The 21,842-nt window shown below is 46.0% G+C and overlaps 1 protein-coding gene across 1 annotated transcript in view; it reads left to right on the top strand.

Annotated features, from left to right (window-relative positions):
• STOML3 (stomatin like 3) overlaps positions 1-21,842 on the top strand; it is a 79,795-nt gene that overhangs the window by 43,110 nt on the left and 14,843 nt on the right. The window contains exon 5 of the mRNA XM_075851055.1: positions 6,483-6,686. Coding sequence (XP_075707170.1) covers positions 6,483-6,686 — 204 coding nt within the window. The remainder of the gene's footprint in view (positions 1-6,482; positions 6,687-21,842) is intronic.

Here is a 21,842-nt window from a genome sequence, read left to right as displayed (position 1 = left end):
GTGACCTTATTCAAGTTTCGATAATCAATGCACGGCCTAAGACCACCATCCTTCTTCCCTATGAAGAAGAAGCCAGCACCTACCGGAGAAGTAGAGGGGCGAATGTAACCCTTGGCCAGGCTGTCCTAGATATACTCTCTCATGGCTTCACGTTCAGGACAAGAGAGATTAAATATCCTACCCTTAGGGAGCTTAGCTCCTGCTACCAAATCGATTGCGCAATCGTATTCTCGTATTCTCTATGAGGAGGTAACACTTCAGAGGCCTTTTTAGAAAAAACATCAGCGGAGTCCTGAATAAACTCAGGTAGAGTGTTCACCTCCTCAGGGAGAGAAATAAAATTAACATAAAAACAGGACGTCATGCATTCATTACCCCATTTAGTAAGATCCCCAGTACTCCAGTTAAACGTGGGATTATGCACCTGCAACCAGGGAAGGGCTAAAACCAAATCGGACGATAATCCCTGCATCACCAGTACTGAACACTGCTCCAAATGAATGGAGCCAACAATGAGTTCAAAAACAGGGGTATGCTGCGTAAAATAACCATTAGCAACTGGAGTGGAGTCGATACCCACTACCGGGCCAGGTTTAGGAAAATCAATCAATGACATAGCTAGAGACATAGCAAATTCCACAGACATAATATTAGCAGAAGACCCTGAATCCACGAAGGCACTGCCGGTGGCAGACCTACCCTCAAAAGAGACCTGAAAGGGAAGCAAGATCTTATTAGGTTTCATACTTCTGGGAAATACCTGAGCGCCCAAGCGACCTCCCCGATGGTCACTTAGGCACGGAAGTTTTCCGGCTGCTTATTCTTATGCCTAGGACAGTTGTTCACTTGATGCTTGTCATCCCCACAGTAGAAGCAGAGACCATTCTTCCGGCGGAGCTCTCTACGTTGTTGGGGAGACATGGAGGCCCCGAGTTGCATTGGTTCATCCAAGTTTTCCGGGGAAGAACGAAGCAACGGAACCTCGGGAGCCATCATGGGGGAGCCAGAGGAGAAGGCACAAAAACGTTCAAGTCGTCGTTCCCTGAGACGTCGGTCAAGACGTACCGCTAAAGCCATAACCTGATCTAGAGAGTCAGAAGAGGGATAGCTAACTCACAGGTCTTTCAGGGCGTCCGACAGACCCAATCTAAACTGGCACCTCAAGGCAGGGTCATTCCACCGAGAAGCTACACACCACTTCCTAAAGTCAGAACAGTACTCCTCAACGGGTCTCTTACCATGACATAAGGTCACCAGCTGACTCTCGGCAAAGGCAGTCTTGTCATAGATGAGCCCGAGAGCGGAAAAAAAAAGGTCAACAGAGGAAAGTTCAGGGGCGTCAGGGGCCAAGGAGAAGGCCCATTCTTGGGGGCCATCCTGGAGCTGGGAGACAATTATACCCACTCGCTGGCTCTCAGAACCTGAGGAGTGGGGACTTAGACGGAAATAGAGTCTACAACTTTCCCGAAAGGAGAAAAAAGTCTTCCGCTCCCCTGAGAACCGGTCAGGCAACTTGAGATGGCGTTCAAGAGGTGAGGTGGAGGGCACTAGCTGGTTAGCATCACGCTGGTCGTACCTCTGAGCCAGGGCATGGATTTGTAGGGAGAGACCCTGCATTTGCTGAGCCAGGGTCTCAAGGGGGTCCATAGTAGTAGGAACAAGGGTAAAAAAGGTATATGGGCCTGTGATTATGTAATGATGGGGTAAGGAGACAGACAGGTGAGCCCTAATCTACCCGCCACTCAGTCCCTGCCTACTTGCACGACCCGTCCTAGGCGACGGCTTACAACTGGGCGACGGTCCCTACCACTGGCGTAGCTATAGGGGTCGCAGCGGTCGCAATTGCGACCGGGCCCCGAAGCCAGGGGGGCCCACGGCCCCCCGCACCACATCAATAAAAAGTTACTATAGTAACTCGGGCCGCGGGCCCCTGTTACTATAGTAACATACTTTACTTACCTTCCTGGTTCCGGATCGCAGCGGAGGCCCTGACGTCAAGCGCTGTGCGCAGCGCATGACGTCACAGTGCTATGCGCCGCGCACAGCATCGAGACTACAGAACTCCCGCCGCGGCCGAATAGGAAGGTAAGGTTAGCCCTGACTGGCGGGGTCCGACTCCCGGGACCCACCAATCAGCTGGTTTGAAGGGGCCGCAGCACTCGTACGAGAGCTGCTCCCCTTCATTCCTGTCACTTCATTCCGGTCACACTGTGAATCGGTGTCGGCGATTCACAGTGTGGGCGAGTAGTGAAATGAAGGGGAAGCAGCTCTCGTACGAGTGCTGCGGCCCCTTCAAAACAGCTGATTTGCGGGTCCCGGGTGACACATCAGCTATTGATGGCCTATCCTGAGGATAGGCCATCAATGTTTAGGGACTGTACAACCCCTAAGCCTACGATGTAGCAGGCTTAGGGGGCCCATGAGAAAGGATCACAGATTGTGTGATCCTGTCTGCTGGGCCCTGTATCTAAGCCAATCACATGGTAGGCTTAGATACATGGCCCATGCGTGATCCTGTCTGCTGGGCCCTGTATCTAAGCCTACCACACTGTAGGTTTAGATACAGGGCCCCAGCACACAGTAATCTTATACTGTATAAGATTACTGTCTGCTGGACCCTGTATATAAGCCTACGTTGTGGTAGGCTTAGATACAGGGTCCCACAGACAGTATCACACATGGGCCCTGTATCTAAGCCTTAGGGTATGTGCACAGACACTAATTACGTCCGTAATTGACGGACGTATTTCGGCCGCAAGTACCGGACCGAACACACTGCAGGGAGCCGGGCTCCTAGCATCATAGTTATGTACGATGCTAGGAGTCCCTGGCTCGCTGCAGGACAACTGTCCCATACTGTAAACATGTTTTCAGTACGGGACAGTTGTCCGGCAGCGAGGCAGGGACTCCTAGCGTCGTACATAAGTACGACGCTAGGAGCCCGGCTCCCTGCACTGTGTTCAGTCCGGTACTTGCGGCCGAAATACGTCCGTCAATTACGGACGTAATTAGTGTGTGTGCACATACCCTAACACATGTGTTACTAATCGTTTTTTTTGTGTGTTTTCTTACAGGTTCGGTCATTGGACTACGGCGGATTCCAGGACTACTTCGATGACAGCTTTTTTTTTATTAATAAAATGGTTAATGAGGGTTGTGTGTTTTTTTTTTGATTTGAATAAAATATTTTTTCTATGTCTTTGTGTTTTTTTTTAAAACTATATTACTACCGCCTTAGTAATGGCCGCCAGCTGATTGACAGCATCCATTGCTAAGGCGGGGCTTAGTGTTAGCGGATGCAGAGGCTAACACTAACCCCCTTTATTACCCCGGTACCCACCGCCACCAGGGGTGCTGGGAAGAGCCGGGTACCATCCAGTACCTGACCATCTGTAGTGATGGTCGGCCACTGGGGTGGCCGCAGGCTGGTATTATCAGGAGGGGAAAGGCCAAAAACAGTGGCCCTTCCCATCCTGGTAATGCTGCCTGCTGCTGCTTTATTGTATCTGGCTGGTTATGAAAATGGGGGGGACCCCACGTCATTTAAAAAAATAATAATAATAATAATAATTGGAAAGAACGATGTCGGGTCCCCCCCAATTTTCATAACCAGCCAGATACAACACAGCAGCAGCAGGCAACATTACCAGGGTGGTAGGTGCCACTGTTTTTGGCCTTCCCCAGCCTAATACTACCAGCCTGCGGCCACCCCGGTGCCTGCCCGTCACTACAGATGGTCGGGTACTGGTTTGTACCCGGCTCTTCCCAGTACCCCTGGTGGCGGTGGGTACCGGGGTAATAATGGGGGTTAGTGTAGCCTCTGCACCGGCTAACATTAAGCCCCGCCTTAGTAATGGAGGTTGTCAATCATCCAGCGGCCATTACTAAGGCGGTGATAATAAAGTTTAAAAAGATACAAGCACATAGAAAAAATATTTTATTGAAATAAAAAAACACAACCCTCATTAACCATTTTATTGAGAATAAAAAAAACGCCGTCATTGAAGTCCTCGTATCCGAAGTCCAACAACCGAACCTGTAAAAAATACAAACACACAAAAATAATCAGTAACACATAAAGAAGCAAAATTATTATTCTTACCTATCCTGGGTCCAGCGCTGGAGCCGCAATGTCAGCGAGCTGGGCCCTGCATCTAATCCTATCATGTGTGATACAGTCTGCTGAGCTGTGTATCTAATCCAATCATGTATGATACTGTCTGCTGGGCCCTATATCTAATCCGATCATGTGTGATACTGTCTGCTGAGCCACTGTATCTAATCCTATCATGTGTGATACTGTCTGCTGAGCCACTATCTAATCCTATCATGTGTGGTACTGTCTGCTGAGCCACTGTATCTAATCCTATCATGTGTGATACTGTCTGCTGAGCCACTGTATCTAATCCTATCATGTGTGGTACTGTCTGCTGAGCCACTGTATCTAATCCTATCATGTGTGGTACTGTCTGCTGAGCCACTGTATCTAATCCTATCATGTGTGATACTGTCTGCTGGGCCACTGTATCTAATCCTATCTTGTGTGATACTGTCTGCTGAGCTGTGTATCTAATCCTATCATGTGTGATACTGTCTGCTCAGCCACTGTATCTAATCCTATCCATAGTTTATAGGGTCGTAGTGCTATAGATATGCTATGCTGTCTCATATACTCACTTTTTTTTTGGGCGGACACATATGTATTGGGGCTATTTCCCGGACATTTTAAGCCCTGAGGGTATGTTCACACGGCAGCGTCCGTTACGGCTGAAAAAACTGTGCTGTTTTCAGGAGAAAACAGCACCGTAATTTCAGCCGTAATGGCATGTGCAGGCGTCTTTTGCTGTGTCCATTACGGAAGTAATTGAAGCTGGTTTTCCATGGAGTCCATGGAAAACGGCTCCATTTACGTCTGAAGAAGTGACAGGCACTTTTTTACGCGCCGCCTTTTGACAGCGGCGCGTAAAAAAAAATGACCGTCGGCATAGAACATCGTAAGACCCATTCAAATGAATGGGCAGATGTTTGCCGACGCTTTTGAGCCGCATTTTCGGACGTAATTCAATGCTAAAACGCCCGAATTACGTCCGTAAATAGTGTGTGTGAACCCAGCCTTAGTGACGCCCCGGCTGCTAGTGCTGCATTGTTGGGTCACTTAGGAGACCCAGCGATTCAGCTGAAAGCGGACCGTCGGCCATGAGAAGTTTGCGGGGGGGGGGGGGGGGCCCAGTAAAAATTTTTGCATCGGGGCCCATGAGCCTCTAGCTACGCCCCTGGTCCCTACGCTCAATACGTGCACGAGAGACAAACAGACAAGGGTACACAGAAGCTAAGGGAAATGGGGCAGTTGCCCACGGCAACACCGTGAGCAACAAGAATAGTGAACGAGCCGAGTCAAACCAGGAGTGTACGAGGTACCAAACGCAGAGCAGGAGCGTAGTCAGTAAAGCCAGGGTCAAAATGAAGCTGAGGTCAATAGTAATAGCTGGAACAGCAGAGCCAGGAAACAAGAGAGAATCACAGGCAAAGACAAGAAGCAAATGAAGGTATACATAGACCGGGGGCGGGAGCTAGAACCATCTGGCCAGGCTGTGATAGGTTCTCGCACTCCTCAGCCTACCAGCCTGAGTGGTAGCAGATCGAGTCACTCTAACAGACCTAAGAGCAGATGCAGACTGATTAACCACGGGCTTCGACACAGAAGCTGTGTCTGGCAGATCCTTTACAGTTAGAGCTTATGTAGCTAGAAACACAATAGTGATAAAACGACGTACGGTACGTACGTCATCTTGATATATGGTCTTGTATTCCCCCAGTATTGGCCTTTACTTGCTCCATTGATAATAAAACCACTTGTAACATACAAATAAATCTTAGATAACCTGCCCAGAAAAGCCACATTTTGCATTTAAATAAGGGAATCTCAGTCTTAATGTAGAGCTATACAGTCTATTCCATGACTACAGTAGAAAAGGTTTGGAGAAAATGTTCACAAACATAATAGTTGGTTTATGAACGACCTAAGAACTTTGACGGGAACGTCGGAATAGGTGCCAAAAAACTGCCAAAATCGCTACTTATTGATTTCAATGAGAGGCAAATGCGTTTTTTTCCCATGCGGCTTCTGGCCGCTCACGGGAAAAAGCGGCAGGCCCTTTTTTGCCACGGCTTCCGCCTCTGACCTCCCGTTGAAATCACACAAGAGCCTGGACCGCAAAAAGAACGGACATGTCTTATTACGGCTGCGGTCCAGGCTCATAGAAATCAATTCACGCGGCCATGTGCACGGCCCGCGATTTGCAGATGGCCCGCGGGTGAAACTCCGCGGTCGTCCGACCCAAAAACCACGGCCGTGCACATGGCTACGGTCGTGTGCATGAGGCCTTAGTGATTCTCTGTCACTTTTGTGTTTAGTACTAGTATTAGTGTTTATGCACTTTTATTATGAAGTTTTGCGTTGAATCTGTGCTATTTTATTTTAGATCCTTACTAAGGATTCAGTGACAACCACAGTTGATGGGGTTGTATATTACAAGATTGAGAATGCCATCAAATCTGTGGCAAACGTCAACAACGTTCACTTAGCCACTGCCCAGCTGGCTCAGACAACGCTGAGGAACATCTTGGGAACACAAACTCTTTCCAGCATCTTGTCAAACCGTGAGGAGATTGCCCACAATATTCAGGTAAGTCCAGCTTTAGGTAGCCTTCTCTATTTCATATTTCTACATAGTTTTTGAATAGGGATCGAGCAAACAGTCCTGGTACATCCTCCGGGTAAAAGAAATAACCTGTATCTTTATGGCATTGTGAACTTACAGGAAGACTTGGTTGAGGCCTAAGTAATAATCTTCCATAAACCTCAATATAAAGTTCTGCTGAGGGGAGAATAAGGGGAGACTGATGACACTCACTTGAAGAACAGGAGTTGCAGGATGGGAAATATTTCAGGAGATCACCCATAGTAGAAAGGTCACTGACATGGAATATACTGTATCACATCCAACACAAAGTGATTAATCTGATTATTCCTCTAACAGTTCTTTCCCTGTATTTATCAATACACTTTTCCTATAGTTTTTATGTAAGGTTTACAACATTTAGAAAAGAGAAAGATAAAAAAACAAAAACGTATTTTATATATGTTTGATAAGGATCATAACAATAGAGGGTGCAGAGGTTGCAGTACCACCTAGGCACTAGGCAGGGCCTGAGAAGCCCAACAGTCACATCAGGGTATGTTCACACAAGCTATTTCCGGACGTTTTTCGGGCCGAAAGATGGCTGAAATAATTGGGGCAGAACGCCTCCAAACATCTGCCCAGTGGGAAATACGGCGTTCTGTTCTGACGGGGCGTTTTTTACGCGGCCGTTTTTCAAAACGGCCACAATAAAAAACGCCCGCGAAAAAGAAGTGCATGTCACTTCTTTAGCCCTTTTTGGAGACGTTTTTCATTGACTCTATAGAAAAACAGCTCCAAAAAACGGCCGTAAAAAAGCCCTGAAAAACGCGAGTTTGATTAAAAAACGTATGAAAATCAGGAGCTTTTTGCCCTTGAAAACAGCTCCGTATTTTAAGACGTTTTTATTTTGTGTGTGCACATACCCTAAGGGAATAACAGTGCTTATTCTTGGAACTGTGACATCACTGATTGTTACTACTGTTTTGTGACATATCTTTCGTTATCCATGTATTGTGACACACAGTGACCATGATTATTGTACTGTGACATCATTCTATGCATCATACATGCACTGTCACTATTATCCCTCTTCTAAGTTATCCCTGTGTTTATTATCCCTGTACTATGACATCACTATATTTAATATACTGTACTGTGGCATCTCTTTGTGCATTCACCCTATAATGTGACATCACTACGTGTAATATCCTTACTGTCAGATGACTGTGTTTATTATCCCGTACTGTGACATCACTACGTTGACTATCCCATTACTGGGACATCAGTGTTCCTTAACCCTGTACTGCACTGGCGTAGCTATAGGGGTCGCAGCGGTCGCAATTGCGACCGGGCCCCGAAGCCAGGGGGGCCCACGGCCCCCCGCACCACATCAATAAAAAGTTACTATAGTAACTCGGGCCGCGGGCCCCTGTTACTATAGTAACATACTTTACTTACCTTCCTGGTTCCGGATCGCAGCGGAGGCCCTGACGTCAAGCGCTGTGCGCAGCGCATGACGTCACAGTGCTATGCGCCGCGCACAGCATCGAGACTACAGAACTCCCGCCGCGGCCGAATAGGAAGGTAAGGTTAGCCCTGACTGGCGGGGTCCGACTCCCGGGACCCACCAATCAGCTGGTTTGAAGGGGCCGCAGCACTCGTACGAGAGCTGCTCCCCTTCATTCCTGTCACTTCATTCCGGTCACACTGTGAATCGGTGTCGGCGATTCACAGTGTGGGCGAGTAGTGAAATGAAGGGGAAGCAGCTCTCGTACGAGTGCTGCGGCCCCTTCAAAACAGCTGATTTGCGGGTCCCGGGTGACACATCAGCTATTGATGGCCTATCCTGAGGATAGGCCATCAATGTTTAGGGACTGTACAACCCCTAAGCCTACGATGTAGCAGGCTTAGGGGGCCCATGAGAAAGGATCACAGATTGTGTGATCCTGTCTGCTGGGCCCTGTATCTAAGCCAATCACATGGTAGGCTTAGATACATGGCCCATGCGTGATCCTGTCTGCTGGGCCCTGTATCTAAGCCTACCACACTGTAGGTTTAGATACAGGGCCCCAGCACACAGTAATCTTATACTGTATAAGATTACTGTCTGCTGGACCCTGTATATAAGCCTACGTTGTGGTAGGCTTAGATACAGGGTCCCACAGACAGTATCACACATGGGCCCTGTATCTAAGCCTTAGGGTATGTGCACAGACACTAATTACGTCCGTAATTGACGGACGTATTTCGGCCGCAAGTACCGGACCGAACACACTGCAGGGAGCCGGGCTCCTAGCATCATAGTTATGTACGATGCTAGGAGTCCCTGGCTCGCTGCAGGACAACTGTCCCATACTGTAAACATGTTTTCAGTACGGGACAGTTGTCCGGCAGCGAGGCAGGGACTCCTAGCGTCGTACATAAGTACGACGCTAGGAGCCCGGCTCCCTGCACTGTGTTCAGTCCGGTACTTGCGGCCGAAATACGTCCGTCAATTACGGACGTAATTAGTGTGTGTGCACATACCCTAACACATGTGTTACTAATCTTTTTTTTTGTGTGTTTTCTTACAGGTTCGGTCATTGGACTACGGCGGATTCCAGGACTACTTCGATGACAGCTTTTTTTTTATTAATAAAATGGTTAATGAGGGTTGTGTGTTTTTTTTTTGATTTGAATAAAATATTTTTTCTATGTCTTTGTGTTTTTTTTTAAAACTATATTACTACCGCCTTAGTAATGGCCGCCAGCTGATTGACAGCATCCATTGCTAAGGCGGGGCTTAGTGTTAGCGGATGCAGAGGCTAACACTAACCCCCTTTATTACCCCGGTACCCACCGCCACCAGGGGTGCTGGGAAGAGCCGGGTACCATCCAGTACCTGACCATCTGTAGTGATGGTCGGCCACTGGGGTGGCCGCAGGCTGGTATTATCAGGAGGGGAAAGGCCAAAAACAGTGGCCCTTCCCATCCTGGTAATGCTGCCTGCTGCTGCTTTATTGTATCTGGCTGGTTATGAAAATGGGGGGGACCCCACGTCATTTAAAAAAAAAATAATAATAATAATAATTGGAAAGAACGATGTCGGGTCCCCCCCAATTTTCATAACCAGCCAGATACAACACAGCAGCAGCAGGCAACATTACCAGGGTGGTAGGTGCCACTGTTTTTGGCCTTCCCCAGCCTAATACTACCAGCCTGCGGCCACCCCGGTGCCTGCCCGTCACTACAGATGGTCGGGTACTGGTTTGTACCCGGCTCTTCCCAGTACCCCTGGTGGCGGTGGGTACCGGGGTAATAATGGGGGTTAGTGTAGCCTCTGCACCGGCTAACATTAAGCCCCGCCTTAGTAATGGAGGTTGTCAATCATCCAGCGGCCATTACTAAGGCGGTGATAATAAAGTTTAAAAAGATACAAGCACATAGAAAAAATATTTTATTGAAATAAAAAAACACAACCCTCATTAACCATTTTATTGAGAATAAAAAAAACGCCGTCATTGAAGTCCTCGTATCCGAAGTCCAACAACCGAACCTGTAAAAAATACAAACACACAAAAATAATCAGTAACACATAAAGAAGCAAAATTATTATTCTTACCTATCCTGGGTCCAGCGCTGGAGCCGCAATGTCAGCGAGCTGGGCCCTGCATCTAATCCTATCATGTGTGATACAGTCTGCTGAGCTGTGTATCTAATCCAATCATGTATGATACTGTCTGCTGGGCCCTATATCTAATCCGATCATGTGTGATACTGTCTGCTGAGCCACTGTATCTAATCCTATCATGTGTGATACTGTCTGCTGAGCCACTATCTAATCCTATCATGTGTGGTACTGTCTGCTGAGCCACTGTATCTAATCCTATCATGTGTGATACTGTCTGCTGAGCCACTGTATCTAATCCTATCATGTGTGGTACTGTCTGCTGAGCCACTGTATCTAATCCTATCATGTGTGGTACTGTCTGCTGAGCCACTGTATCTAATCCTATCATGTGTGATACTGTCTGCTGGGCCACTGTATCTAATCCTATCTTGTGTGATACTGTCTGCTGAGCTGTGTATCTAATCCTATCATGTGTGATACTGTCTGCTCAGCCACTGTATCTAATCCTATCCATAGTTTATAGGGTCGTAGTGCTATAGATATGCTATGCTGTCTCATATACTCACTTTTTTTTTGGGCGGACACATATGTATTGGGGCTATTTCCCGGACATTTTAAGCCCTGAGGGTATGTTCACACGGCAGCGTCCGTTACGGCTGAAAAAACTGTGCTGTTTTCAGGAGAAAACAGCACCGTAATTTCAGCCGTAATGGCATGTGCAGGCGTCTTTTGCTGTGTCCATTACGGAAGTAATTGAAGCTGGTTTTCCATGGAGTCCATGGAAAACGGCTCCATTTACGTCTGAAGAAGTGACAGGCACTTTTTTACGCGCCGCCTTTTGACAGCGGCGCGTAAAAAAAAATGACCGTCGGCATAGAACATCGTAAGACCCATTCAAATGAATGGGCAGATGTTTGCCGACGCTTTTGAGCCGCATTTTCGGACGTAATTCAATGCTAAAACGCCCGAATTACGTCCGTAAATAGTGTGTGTGAACCCAGCCTTAGTGACGCCCCGGCTGCTAGTGCTGCATTGTTGGGTCACTTAGGAGACCCAGCGATTCAGCTGAAAGCGGACCGTCGGCCATGAGAAGTTTGCGGGGGGGGGGGGGGCCCAGTAAAAATTTTTGCATCGGGGCCCATGAGCCTCTAGCTACGCCCCTGCTGTACTGTGATATACCTTGGATGGCTTACCATTGTATGCATAGGCCAGGCTCTTGACATAACTGTGAAGTGACATCAGGGTGTAAGTATATGAGGTACAAGAGTTGTAGTGGTACTTGGAAACTGGAGCCTGAGGTGGCCAAATGATTCCCCTGCCGCATAAAATTACACCGGCACTAAAAATTGCATATGAAGTTGGGGGCCCAGTTGCAGATTTTACATCGGGCCTAGGAACCAAGTCACCCTTTGAATGAGATGCTTGAAACACAGTATGGGTATGTGCACACGTAAACTGCATTTACGTCTGAAATTCCGGAGCTGTTTTCAGGAGAAAACAGCTCCGTAATTTCTCGTCCTCGCATTTTGCGTGGCGTCATTGACGGACGTAAATTAGAGCTGTTCTTCATTGAATTAAATGAAAAACGGCTCAAATTACGTCCAAAGAAGTGTCCTGCACTTCTTTGACGAGGCAGTCATTTTACGCGTCGTTGTTTGACAGCTGTCAAATGACGACGCGTAAATTACAGGTCGTCGGCACAGTACGTCAGCAAACCCATTCAAATGAATGGGCAGATGTTTGCCGACGTATTGGAGCCGTATTTTCAGGCGTTAATTCGAGGCATATTACGCCTCGTTTACGCCTGAAAATAGGTTGTGTGAACGCAGCCTAAGTCTGAAGGTTCTCAGTACTGGAATACAGAATATGAGAAAGTATTGATCATGGAGGCGAAGATTTTTATAGTCTTCCTGTCACTAATCCCATTAATAAATTTACAGTGAGCGTCTCACAGACTGAACTGGCTGGTTACATGGAACAATAGATATATTTAACTACATACAGTCGTGGACAAAATACCCTTCCGTTTACCCTTCCAGGACACAGCTTGTTTTGGCCTTAAAAACAAAGCCGATTTTTTCAAATATGACATGTGTTACTTTATGTGGTAATAACTTTGGAATTCTTTTACCTATCCAAAGGATTCAGAGATTTTTTTTCTCGTGACTTATTGTACTTTGTGTTAGTGAAAAAATTTGGTCGATAAATTCAATATTTATTTGAGAAAAACACCAAAGTTTCAAGAAAACTTGCAAAAATTAGCACTTTTCTAAATTTAGATGTATCTGCTTGTAAAACAAATAGTAATAGTAATAGTAGTTACTAGTTCACATATCCCATATGTCTACTTTATGTTTACATCATTTTTTGAACGTTCTTTTCTTTTGTTAAGGGGTATAGTAGGGATGCACGATGCATCGAAATTTCGATACTGTTTTGATGCCGTGCATCCTCAAATGGTTCGATACCGTTAATTCATGTATTTCATTGCAACACATAAATGTTTGAGAGCGTGGCTGCGGCTGTGTGATGCAGCCATTGCCCCGCTCCTGAGTTTTGACAAGTGCGCGCGCGGTCAGCATGATGTGATGCGACCAGCGCTACACTAATGAGCGCCAGCACTGAAGACAGAACATGGCGGGTACATTACAAAACACCCACAAGTTTTGTCTTCAGTGCCGGCGCCACCGCTCATTAGTGCGGCGCCGGCCACATCACCTCATGCTGAACGCGCGTGCACTTGTTGTCAGGAGCGGGGCAATGGCTGTATCACACAGCCGCAGCCCCGCCCTAACGGCGGAGATCAGGGAAACCTCCCATTTCTGCCGCTATTTCCCTGAATGCTGCAATCAAAGCTGACCGCAGCATTCAAGGGGTAAATGAGAAGGGGGGCTGACCCTTGGATTGCGTCACAGGAAATCCCTGTGACGCTTCCCTGTGACGCGATTGAGGGACATACCATATATGGGCGGACATTGAAGGACCCCAGGACTCTCTTACCATATTTCCTGTTAGGGCATACTTAGGTATGGCCTAAAAACTGCCTGTGTACTATCCGTACACAGGCTAATGTACTGGCATATAGATATGTGCTAGTACATTGAAGTTTAAAAATAAAAGTAAAAACATAAAGTAATGTTAAATAAAAAAAATACACATACACATTTTTTGCAATAAACATTAAAATAAGTCTCAATACATAAAATATACACACATTCGATATTAGCGCGGCCGTAATAACCTGCACAACAAATTTGTGGCGTCATTTATGATGTATACGCTGTAAAAAAATAAAATAAAAACTTCTTTCTTTCACTTATTAATATAAGGCACGAGGTGTGATGAATTTAACCTCCATGTGCCTCACATTAATAGTAAATAGTAATAGTAATTGTACCTTACACATTAACCCAATGTTGTCCATTATGACTGAGAAACATGATGGGGTTAATTACTATTAATGTGAGGCACATTCAAAATTCATCAAACCACGTGCCTCACATCAGAAAATGGAAGAACTTATTTTGTTTTTATTACTGTTTGTAAAGTATCGTTTTGGTATGGAACATGGTAATACCACACAAAGTATCGGTATCGCAGTCCAAATTCTGGTATTGTGATATAGTGAGCATTTTGACCCCATAGGATTTTTGCTGAATTTAGTGTGAGGCAGTGAAAATAAAAATCTCCACAAAAAACACCCCAACATTTGAAAAGCAATTTCTCCCGATTACGGCAATACCCCATATGTGGTAATAAACTGCTGTTTGGACACATGGCAAAGCTCAGAAGGGAAGGATCGGCATTTGGCTTTTGGAGCTCAAGTTTTGCTAAGACCCCATTTGGGAAACTACACCCCTGAAGGAATTTATCTAGAGGTATAGGGAGCATTTTGACCCTCAGCTTTTTTGCCGAATTTAGTGAAATTGGGCCATGAAATTGAAAAGTTACATATTTTTTTTTTTATAATAAAATGTAGTTATAGCTCAGATGTTTCCTTTTTCACAATAAATAAAGGAGTAAAAGTACCCTAAAATGTCTAAAGCAACCTCTTCTGAGCACAGCAATACCCCATATATGGCAATAAACTGCTGTTTGGACCCACGGCAGGGGTTAGATGGGAAAGAGAACCATTTGGCTTTTGGAGCTCAAATTTTGTCAGAATGGTTTGCAGCGCCATTTCACATTTGCAAAGCCCCTGCGAGACCAAATCAGTGGAAACCCCCAAAAGTGACCCTATTTTGGAAACGACACCCCTGAAGGAATTTATCTAGGGGTACAGGGAGCATTTTGACCCCACACTTTTTTTTGATGAATTTAGTGGAATCAGGCTATGAATTTGAAAAGCTAATTTTTTTCCAATAAAACGTGGGCATTTTCAATTTTTACAAGGAATAAAGGAGAAAAAGTACCCCAACATTTGAAAAGCAATTCCTCCCGATTATGGCAATACCCCATAAGTGGTCATAAACTGCAGGGCTCAAAAGGGATGGAGCTCAAATTTAGCTGGAATGGTTTTCGGGTGCCATGTCACATTTCAAAAGGCCAAAACAATAGGAGCCCCCCCAAAAGTGACCCCATTTGGGAAACTTCACACCTTAAGGAATCTAGGGGTATAGTGAGCACTTAGACCTCAGATGTCTTTTGCTAAATTTATTGGAATTAGGTCGTAGAAATTAATATTAAAGAGGCTCTGTCACCAGATTTTGCAACCCCTATCTGCTATTGCAGCAGATCGGCGCTGCAATGTAGATTACAGTAACGTTTTTATTTTTAAAAAACGAGCATTTTTGGCCAAGTTATGACCATTTTCTTATTTATGCAAATGAGGCTTGCAAAAGTACAACTGGGCGTGTTGAAAAGTAAAAGTACAACTGGGCGTGTATTATGTGGGTACATCGGGGCGTGTTTACTACTTTTACTAGCTGGGCGTTGTGTATAGAAGTGTCATCCACTTCTCTTCACAACGCCCAGCTTCTGGCAGTGCAGCACTGTGACGTCACTCACAGGTCCTGCATCGTGTCGGCACCAGAGGCTACAGATGATTCTGCAGCAGCATCGGCGTTTGCAGGTAAGTCGATGTAGCTGCTTACCTGCAAATGCTGATGCTGCTGCAGAATCAAGTGTAGCCTCTGGTGCCGACACGATGCAGGACCTGTGAGTGACGTCACAGTGCTGCACTGCCAGAAGCTGGGCGTTGTGAAGAGAAGTGGATGATACTTCTATACACAACGCCCAGCTAGTAATAGTAGTAAACACGCCCCGATGTACGCACATAATACACGCCCAGTTGTACTTTTACTTTTCAACACGCCCAGTTGTACTTTTGCAAGCCTCATTTGCATAAATACGAAAATGGTCATAACTTGGCCAAAAATGCTCGTTTTTTAAAAATAAAAACGTTACTGTAATCTACATTGCAGCGCCTATCTGCTGCAATAGCAGATAGGGGCTGCAAAATCTGGTGACAGAGCCTCTTTAACATTTTTTCCACTAAAAAGTAGAATTTTTTCATTTTCACAAGGGATAAAGGAGAAAAAGCCGCCCAACATTTGTAAAGAAATTGCTCCCGAGTAAGGCTATACCCCTCATGTGGTCATAACCTGCTATTTGGACATACAGCAAGGCTCTCAATGAAAAGAGCGCAATTTGGTTTTTGGAGTGGAGATTTTGCAAAATTAGTTTTCTGACACCATGTTGCATTGAACTCAGGTACCAATACAGTGGAAAGCCCCAAAAAATTACCCTATTTTGGAAACTACATCCCTGAATAAATTAATCTAGAGGTATTGTGAGCATTTTGACCCCGCAAGTGTTTTGCAGAAATTAGTGCACATTGGATGTTGCAGATTGAAAATTGCCATTTTTCCACTGATATGCCATTTCAGTGACCAATATGTTGTGCCCAGCTTGTGCCACTGGAGACACACACCCTATAAATTGTTAAGCGGTTCTCCAGAGTACAGTAGTACCCCATATGTGGTCATAAACTGCTGTTTGGGCACAGTCAGGCTCAGAAGGACCGCCATTTGGCTTTTGGAGCGTAAATTTTGCTTGGTAGTAGTCTTGTTTGGGGTTTTACTGCTATTTCAGCTTATAATATCGGAGGCATATTTAATCTGTGCAGAGTACATTGGGGTATATGTAAACTGTGTGGAGTACATCAGGGTATATGTAAGCTGTGCGGAGTACATCAGGGTATATGTAATATGTGCGGAGTACATCAGGGTATATGTAATCTGTGAGGAGTACATCAGGGTATATGTAAGCTGTGCAGAGTACATCAGGGTATATGTAAGCTGTGTAGAGTACATCAGGGTATATGTAAGCTGTGCGGAGTACATCAGGGTATATGTAAGCTGTGCGGAGTACATCAGGGTATATGTAATCTGTGAGGAGTACATCAGGGTATATGTAAGCTGTGCGGAGTACATCAGGGTATATGTAAGCTGTGTAGAGTACATCAGGGTATATGTAAGCTGTGCGGAGTACATCAGGGTATATGTAAGCTGTGCGGAGTACATCAGGGTATATGTAAGCTGTGCGGAGTACATCAGGGTATATGTAATCTGTGTGGAGTACATCAGGGTATATGTAATCTGTGCGGAGTACATCAGGGTATATGTAAGCTGTGAAGAGTACATCAGGGTATATGTAAGCTGTGCGGAGTACATCAGGGTATATGTAAGCTGTGCGGAGTACATCAGGGTATATGTAAGCTGTGCAGAGTACATCAGGGCATATGTAATATGTGAGAAGTACATCACGGTATATGTAAGCTGTGCAGAGTACATCAGGGTATATGTAAGCAGTGTGGAGTACATCAGGGTATATGTAAGCTGTGCGGAGTACATCAGGGTATATGTAAGCTGTGCAGAGTACATCAGGGCATATGTAATATGTGAGAAGTACATCACGGTATATGTAAGCTGTGCAGAGTACATCAGGGTATATGTAAGCTGTGCAGAGTACATCAGGGTATATGTAAGCTGTGCAGAGTACATCAGGGTATATGTAAGCTGTGAGGAGTACATCAGGGTATATGTAAGCTGTGCAGAGTACATCAGGGTATATGTAAGCTGTGAGGAGTACATCAGGGTATATGTAAGCTGTGAGGAGTACATCAGGGTATATGTAAGCTGGGCGGAGTACATCAGGGTATATGTAAGCTGTGAGGAGTACATCAGGGTATATGTAAGCTGTGCGGAATTTATAAGTGTATATGTAATATGTGAGGTGTACATCAGGGCATATGTAATATGTGAGGTGTACATCAGGGTATATGTAAGCTGTGAAGAGTACATCAGGGTATATGTAAGCTGTGCGGAGTACATCAGGGTATATGTAAGCTGGGCGGAGTACATCAGGGTATATGTAATATGTGCGGAGTACATCAGGGTATATGTAAGCTGGGCGGAGTACATCAGGGTATATGTAAGCTGGGCGGAGTACATCAGGGTATATGTAAACTGTGCGGAGTACCTCAGCATATATGTAATATGTGAGGAGTACATCAGGGTATATGTAATATGTGCGGAGTACATCAGTGTATATGTAAACTGGGCGGAGTGCATCAGGGTATATGTAATCTGTGCGGAGTACATCAGAGTATATGTAAGCTGGGTGGAGTGTATCAGGGTATATGTAAGCTGTGCGGAGTACATCAGGGTATATGTAAGCTGTGCAGAGTACATCAGGGTATATGTAAGCTGTGAGGAGTACATCAGGGTATATGTAAGCTGTAAACTGCGGAGTACATCAGGGTATATGTAAGCTGGGCGGAGTACATCAGGGTATATGTAAGCTGTGCGGAGTACATCAGGGTATATGTAAGCTGGGCGGAGTACATCAGGGTATATGTAAACTGGGCGGAGTACATCAGGGTATATGTAAGCTGTGCGGAATTTATAAGTGTATATGTAATATGTGAGGTGTACATCAGGGTATATGTAAGCCAGGGCCGCCATCAGGGGGGTACTGCAGTGAGGGGCCCGGGCATAAATTAAAAAAAAAGGGGCCCGCACTCTGCCGCTGGAATTAATATACTCACGGCAGTGTGGCTCTTACGATTTCATTTCGGTGAAAGGAACAGGTCCCATCACGAAGCAGGGGCCCGTTCATTACATCAGAATAACCGTAAGGGCCCGCTGGAGAGTGAGATGTGCCCGCCCCTCCTCCTCCACAACAGCTGACAGCGTGCGGGGAGGAGACATCACAGCAGCGGGAGTTATGAGCTCAGCCTCGGAGGATACTTCCAGCAGCAGCAGCAGTCGTCGTCTTCAGTGAGTACTGAGTTATGTCTGTGTCCGGCTGCTGCTGCCCGGAGCCTCCTGAAAAAATCTCCTCCTGCCCCCATAGAAAGTAAATATCTTACCCACGTCTGTATTATGTTAACACCGCAGTATAGGATTGTATCAGCTCTACAGCTCTTATCTCACGTCCTGTGTAACATGTGACAATAAACCTGTCTTCTCCCTCTGTTTACACAGGACAGGAGATAAGAGCCGTTGTAGAGCTGATAGTGATACAATCCTATGCTGCAGTGTAAACTAATACAGACGTGGGGAAGATTTTTGCTTTCTATGGGGAGGGGGTAGAGTAAGGCGGGATTCACACGACCGGGTCGGGTCCGAGCCCGAGTGCCGGCCGGTAAAATCGGCCATTCTGCCCGGCCGGTTTGCATAAAGTTATGCATCCGTGCCGGGCCGGGCAGATCCGGACAGTGACATCAGCGGCAACTCCTGAAGGGGAATCCCCATGTGTTCGGGGATTCCGCTTCAGGAGTTTCCCCTGATGTCACTGCCCAGATATGGACAGAGACATCAAGCGCTCTGTCCAGGAGCGGAATCCCCGAACACACGGGGATTCCGCTCCTTCAAGGAGCTAAAGTGCGGCTAGCACATAGCAGAGCGGGGAGATACCTCCCTGCTCTGCTATAGGGGCATCGCTACAGTAGTAGCAGCCGCAGCTGCTGCTGCTACTAGCGGCGCCATCAAAGGTGTCGCCGGGCCAGGGCGCTTTTAAAACAAACAGGAGAAGGGAGCCAGCGCAGCGCTCCCTTCCACCTGCTGTACACCCCGGCCCTGCCACACAGTGTACAGCGATGCCATTCGTCAGAATGGCATCAACTCCTCCTCCTCACATGCACTCTGCGCTGTGAGGAGGAGGAGATAGAGCGCAAGAGCCAGAAAACCCGGCCGTCACTCGGGACACATCCCGGTGATGGCCGGGTATTACCCGGCCCCATAGACTTCTATGGGAGCCGGGCGGCCGGGTACCCGGGCGAAAATAGAGCATGTCCTATTTTTTGACGGGCGGTTTTCCCGGCCGTCAAAAAATCGGTCGTGTGAATAGCCCCATTAGGGGTTTATTATTCCTAATGCAGCCGGGTGCCGGCCGATTTATGAACGGCCGGCACCCGGCCGGGAAACCCTGCCGTGTGAATGAGGCCTTAGATGATAATGGGGGCAGGGAGATGATAATTACATAGTTACATAGTTACATAGTTACATAGTTAGTACGGCTGAAAAAAGACACATGTCCATCAAGTTCAACCAAGGGAAGGGAAAAGGGAAGGAAAAATTTCTACACATAGGAGCTAATATTTTTTTGTTCTAGGAAATTATCTAACCCTTTTTTAAAGCCATCTACTGTCCCTGCTGTGACCAGCTCCTGCGGTAGGCTATTCCATAAATTCACAGTTCTCACTGTAAAGAAGCCTTGTCGCCTCTGCAGCTTGAACCTTTTTTTCTCCAGACGGAGGGAGTGCCCCCTTGTTTTTTGAGGGGGTTTTACAAGGAACAGGATTTCACCATATTTTTTGTATGTGCCATTAATATATTTATATAAGTTAATCATGTCCCCCCTTAGTCGTCTTTTTTCAAGGCTAAATAGGTTTAATTCTTTCAATCTTTCCTCATAACTTAAATTCTCCATGCCCCTTATTAGCTTCGTTGCTCTTCTTTGTATTTTTTCCAACTCCAGGGCATCCTTTCTATGAACTGGAGCCCAGAACTGAACTGCATATTCTAGATGAGGCCTCACTAATGCTTTGTAAAGTGGCATTATTACATCCCTGTCCCGCGAGTCCATGCCTCTTTTAATACACGACAATATCCTGCTGGCCTTTGAAGCAGCTGATTGACACTGCATGCTGTTATTGAGTTTATGATTTACAAGTACACCCAGATCCTTCTCAACAAGTGAATCCGCGAGTGTAATGCCCCCTAGGACATATGATGCATGCAGGTTGTTGGTACCAAGATGCATAACTTTACATTTATCTACATTAAACTTCATTTGCCAAGTGGACGCCCAAACACTTAGTTTGTTTAAATCTGCCTGTAATTCATGAACATCTTCCATAGTCTGAACTATATTACATAGCTTGGTGTCATCTGCAAAAATAGAAATAGTGCTATTAATCCCTTCCTCTATATCATTAATAAATAAGTTGAATAATAGTGGTCCCAGCACTGAACCCTGGGGTACACCACTTATAACCGGTGACCATTCAGAGAAGGAATCATTGACCACAACTCTCTGGATACGGTCCTTGAGCCAATTCTCAATCCAATTACAAACTATATTTTCTAAACCTATAGTCCTTAATTTACCCATTAGGCGTCTATGGGGGACAGTGTCAAATGCCTTTGCAAAGTCCAAAAACACTAAATCCACAGCGGCCCCTCTGTCTAGACTTCTGCTCACCTCTTCATAAAAACAGATTAGGTTAGTTTGACAACTTCTGTCCTTAGTAAAAGCGTGCTGGCTGTCACTTATAATGCTATTTATTGTCACATAATCCTGTATATAGTCCCTCAATAGCCCCTCAAACATTTTCCCCACGATGGATGTTAAAGGAACAGTGTCATGGCAAATAATTTTTTTATATGTTAAAGATGTTAGTGCTGTAATAAAAACGTTTATATTCATTTGTGTGTTTGTGTTTTACTGTTTCTTATTTTTACACTTTTTCTTCCCTATGGGGGCTGCCATTTTTTGTTCCATTTCTGTGTGTGTCGATTAACGACACACACAGACATGGAGTACGGCAGCCACAGTCCCATAGGGACTGTGAACGGCTCCCGTCCCATTCACGTCCGTGTACGGCGTCTGTGTGGGAACTGCGCATGCGCCGCTCCCACACAGTCCTATTCGAAATTGGCGCCGTCCGGCGCCATTTTCCTGTGGACCGGAAGTCGCGGCCGGACTGTAATATTACTACTTCCGGTCGCGGCTTCCGGACTTGTGCACATGGAACAGCGGCAGCAAAGGGAGCGGACGGGCCGGAGGGAGCCGCGGCGGCAGGAGCAGGTAAGCGATTTCAATGTATGTTAGTGTTTGTGTGTGTTTACTACTGTATGTAAACCTACTACACTGTGGGTTACCTCAAAAAATGGCGACACACAGTGTAGGAGGTTAAACCTTTCAAACCCCTCGTTTATCCCGGCACTAGCCAGGATAAAGGAGGGGGGGATGCTGAGAGCTCACTAGAGCGAGAGCTTTTAACCCAATGTTGCAATGCTGCAATTTTGGGAACTAGCTCC

This window comes from Rhinoderma darwinii, chromosome 2 (assembly GCF_050947455.1).
Source record: "Rhinoderma darwinii isolate aRhiDar2 chromosome 2, aRhiDar2.hap1, whole genome shotgun sequence".
Classification (NCBI taxonomy): domain Eukaryota; kingdom Metazoa; phylum Chordata; class Amphibia; order Anura; family Rhinodermatidae; genus Rhinoderma; species Rhinoderma darwinii.
The sequence above is the reverse complement of the archived record's forward strand: the minus strand, read 5'-3'. Positions and strand labels throughout refer to the sequence as shown.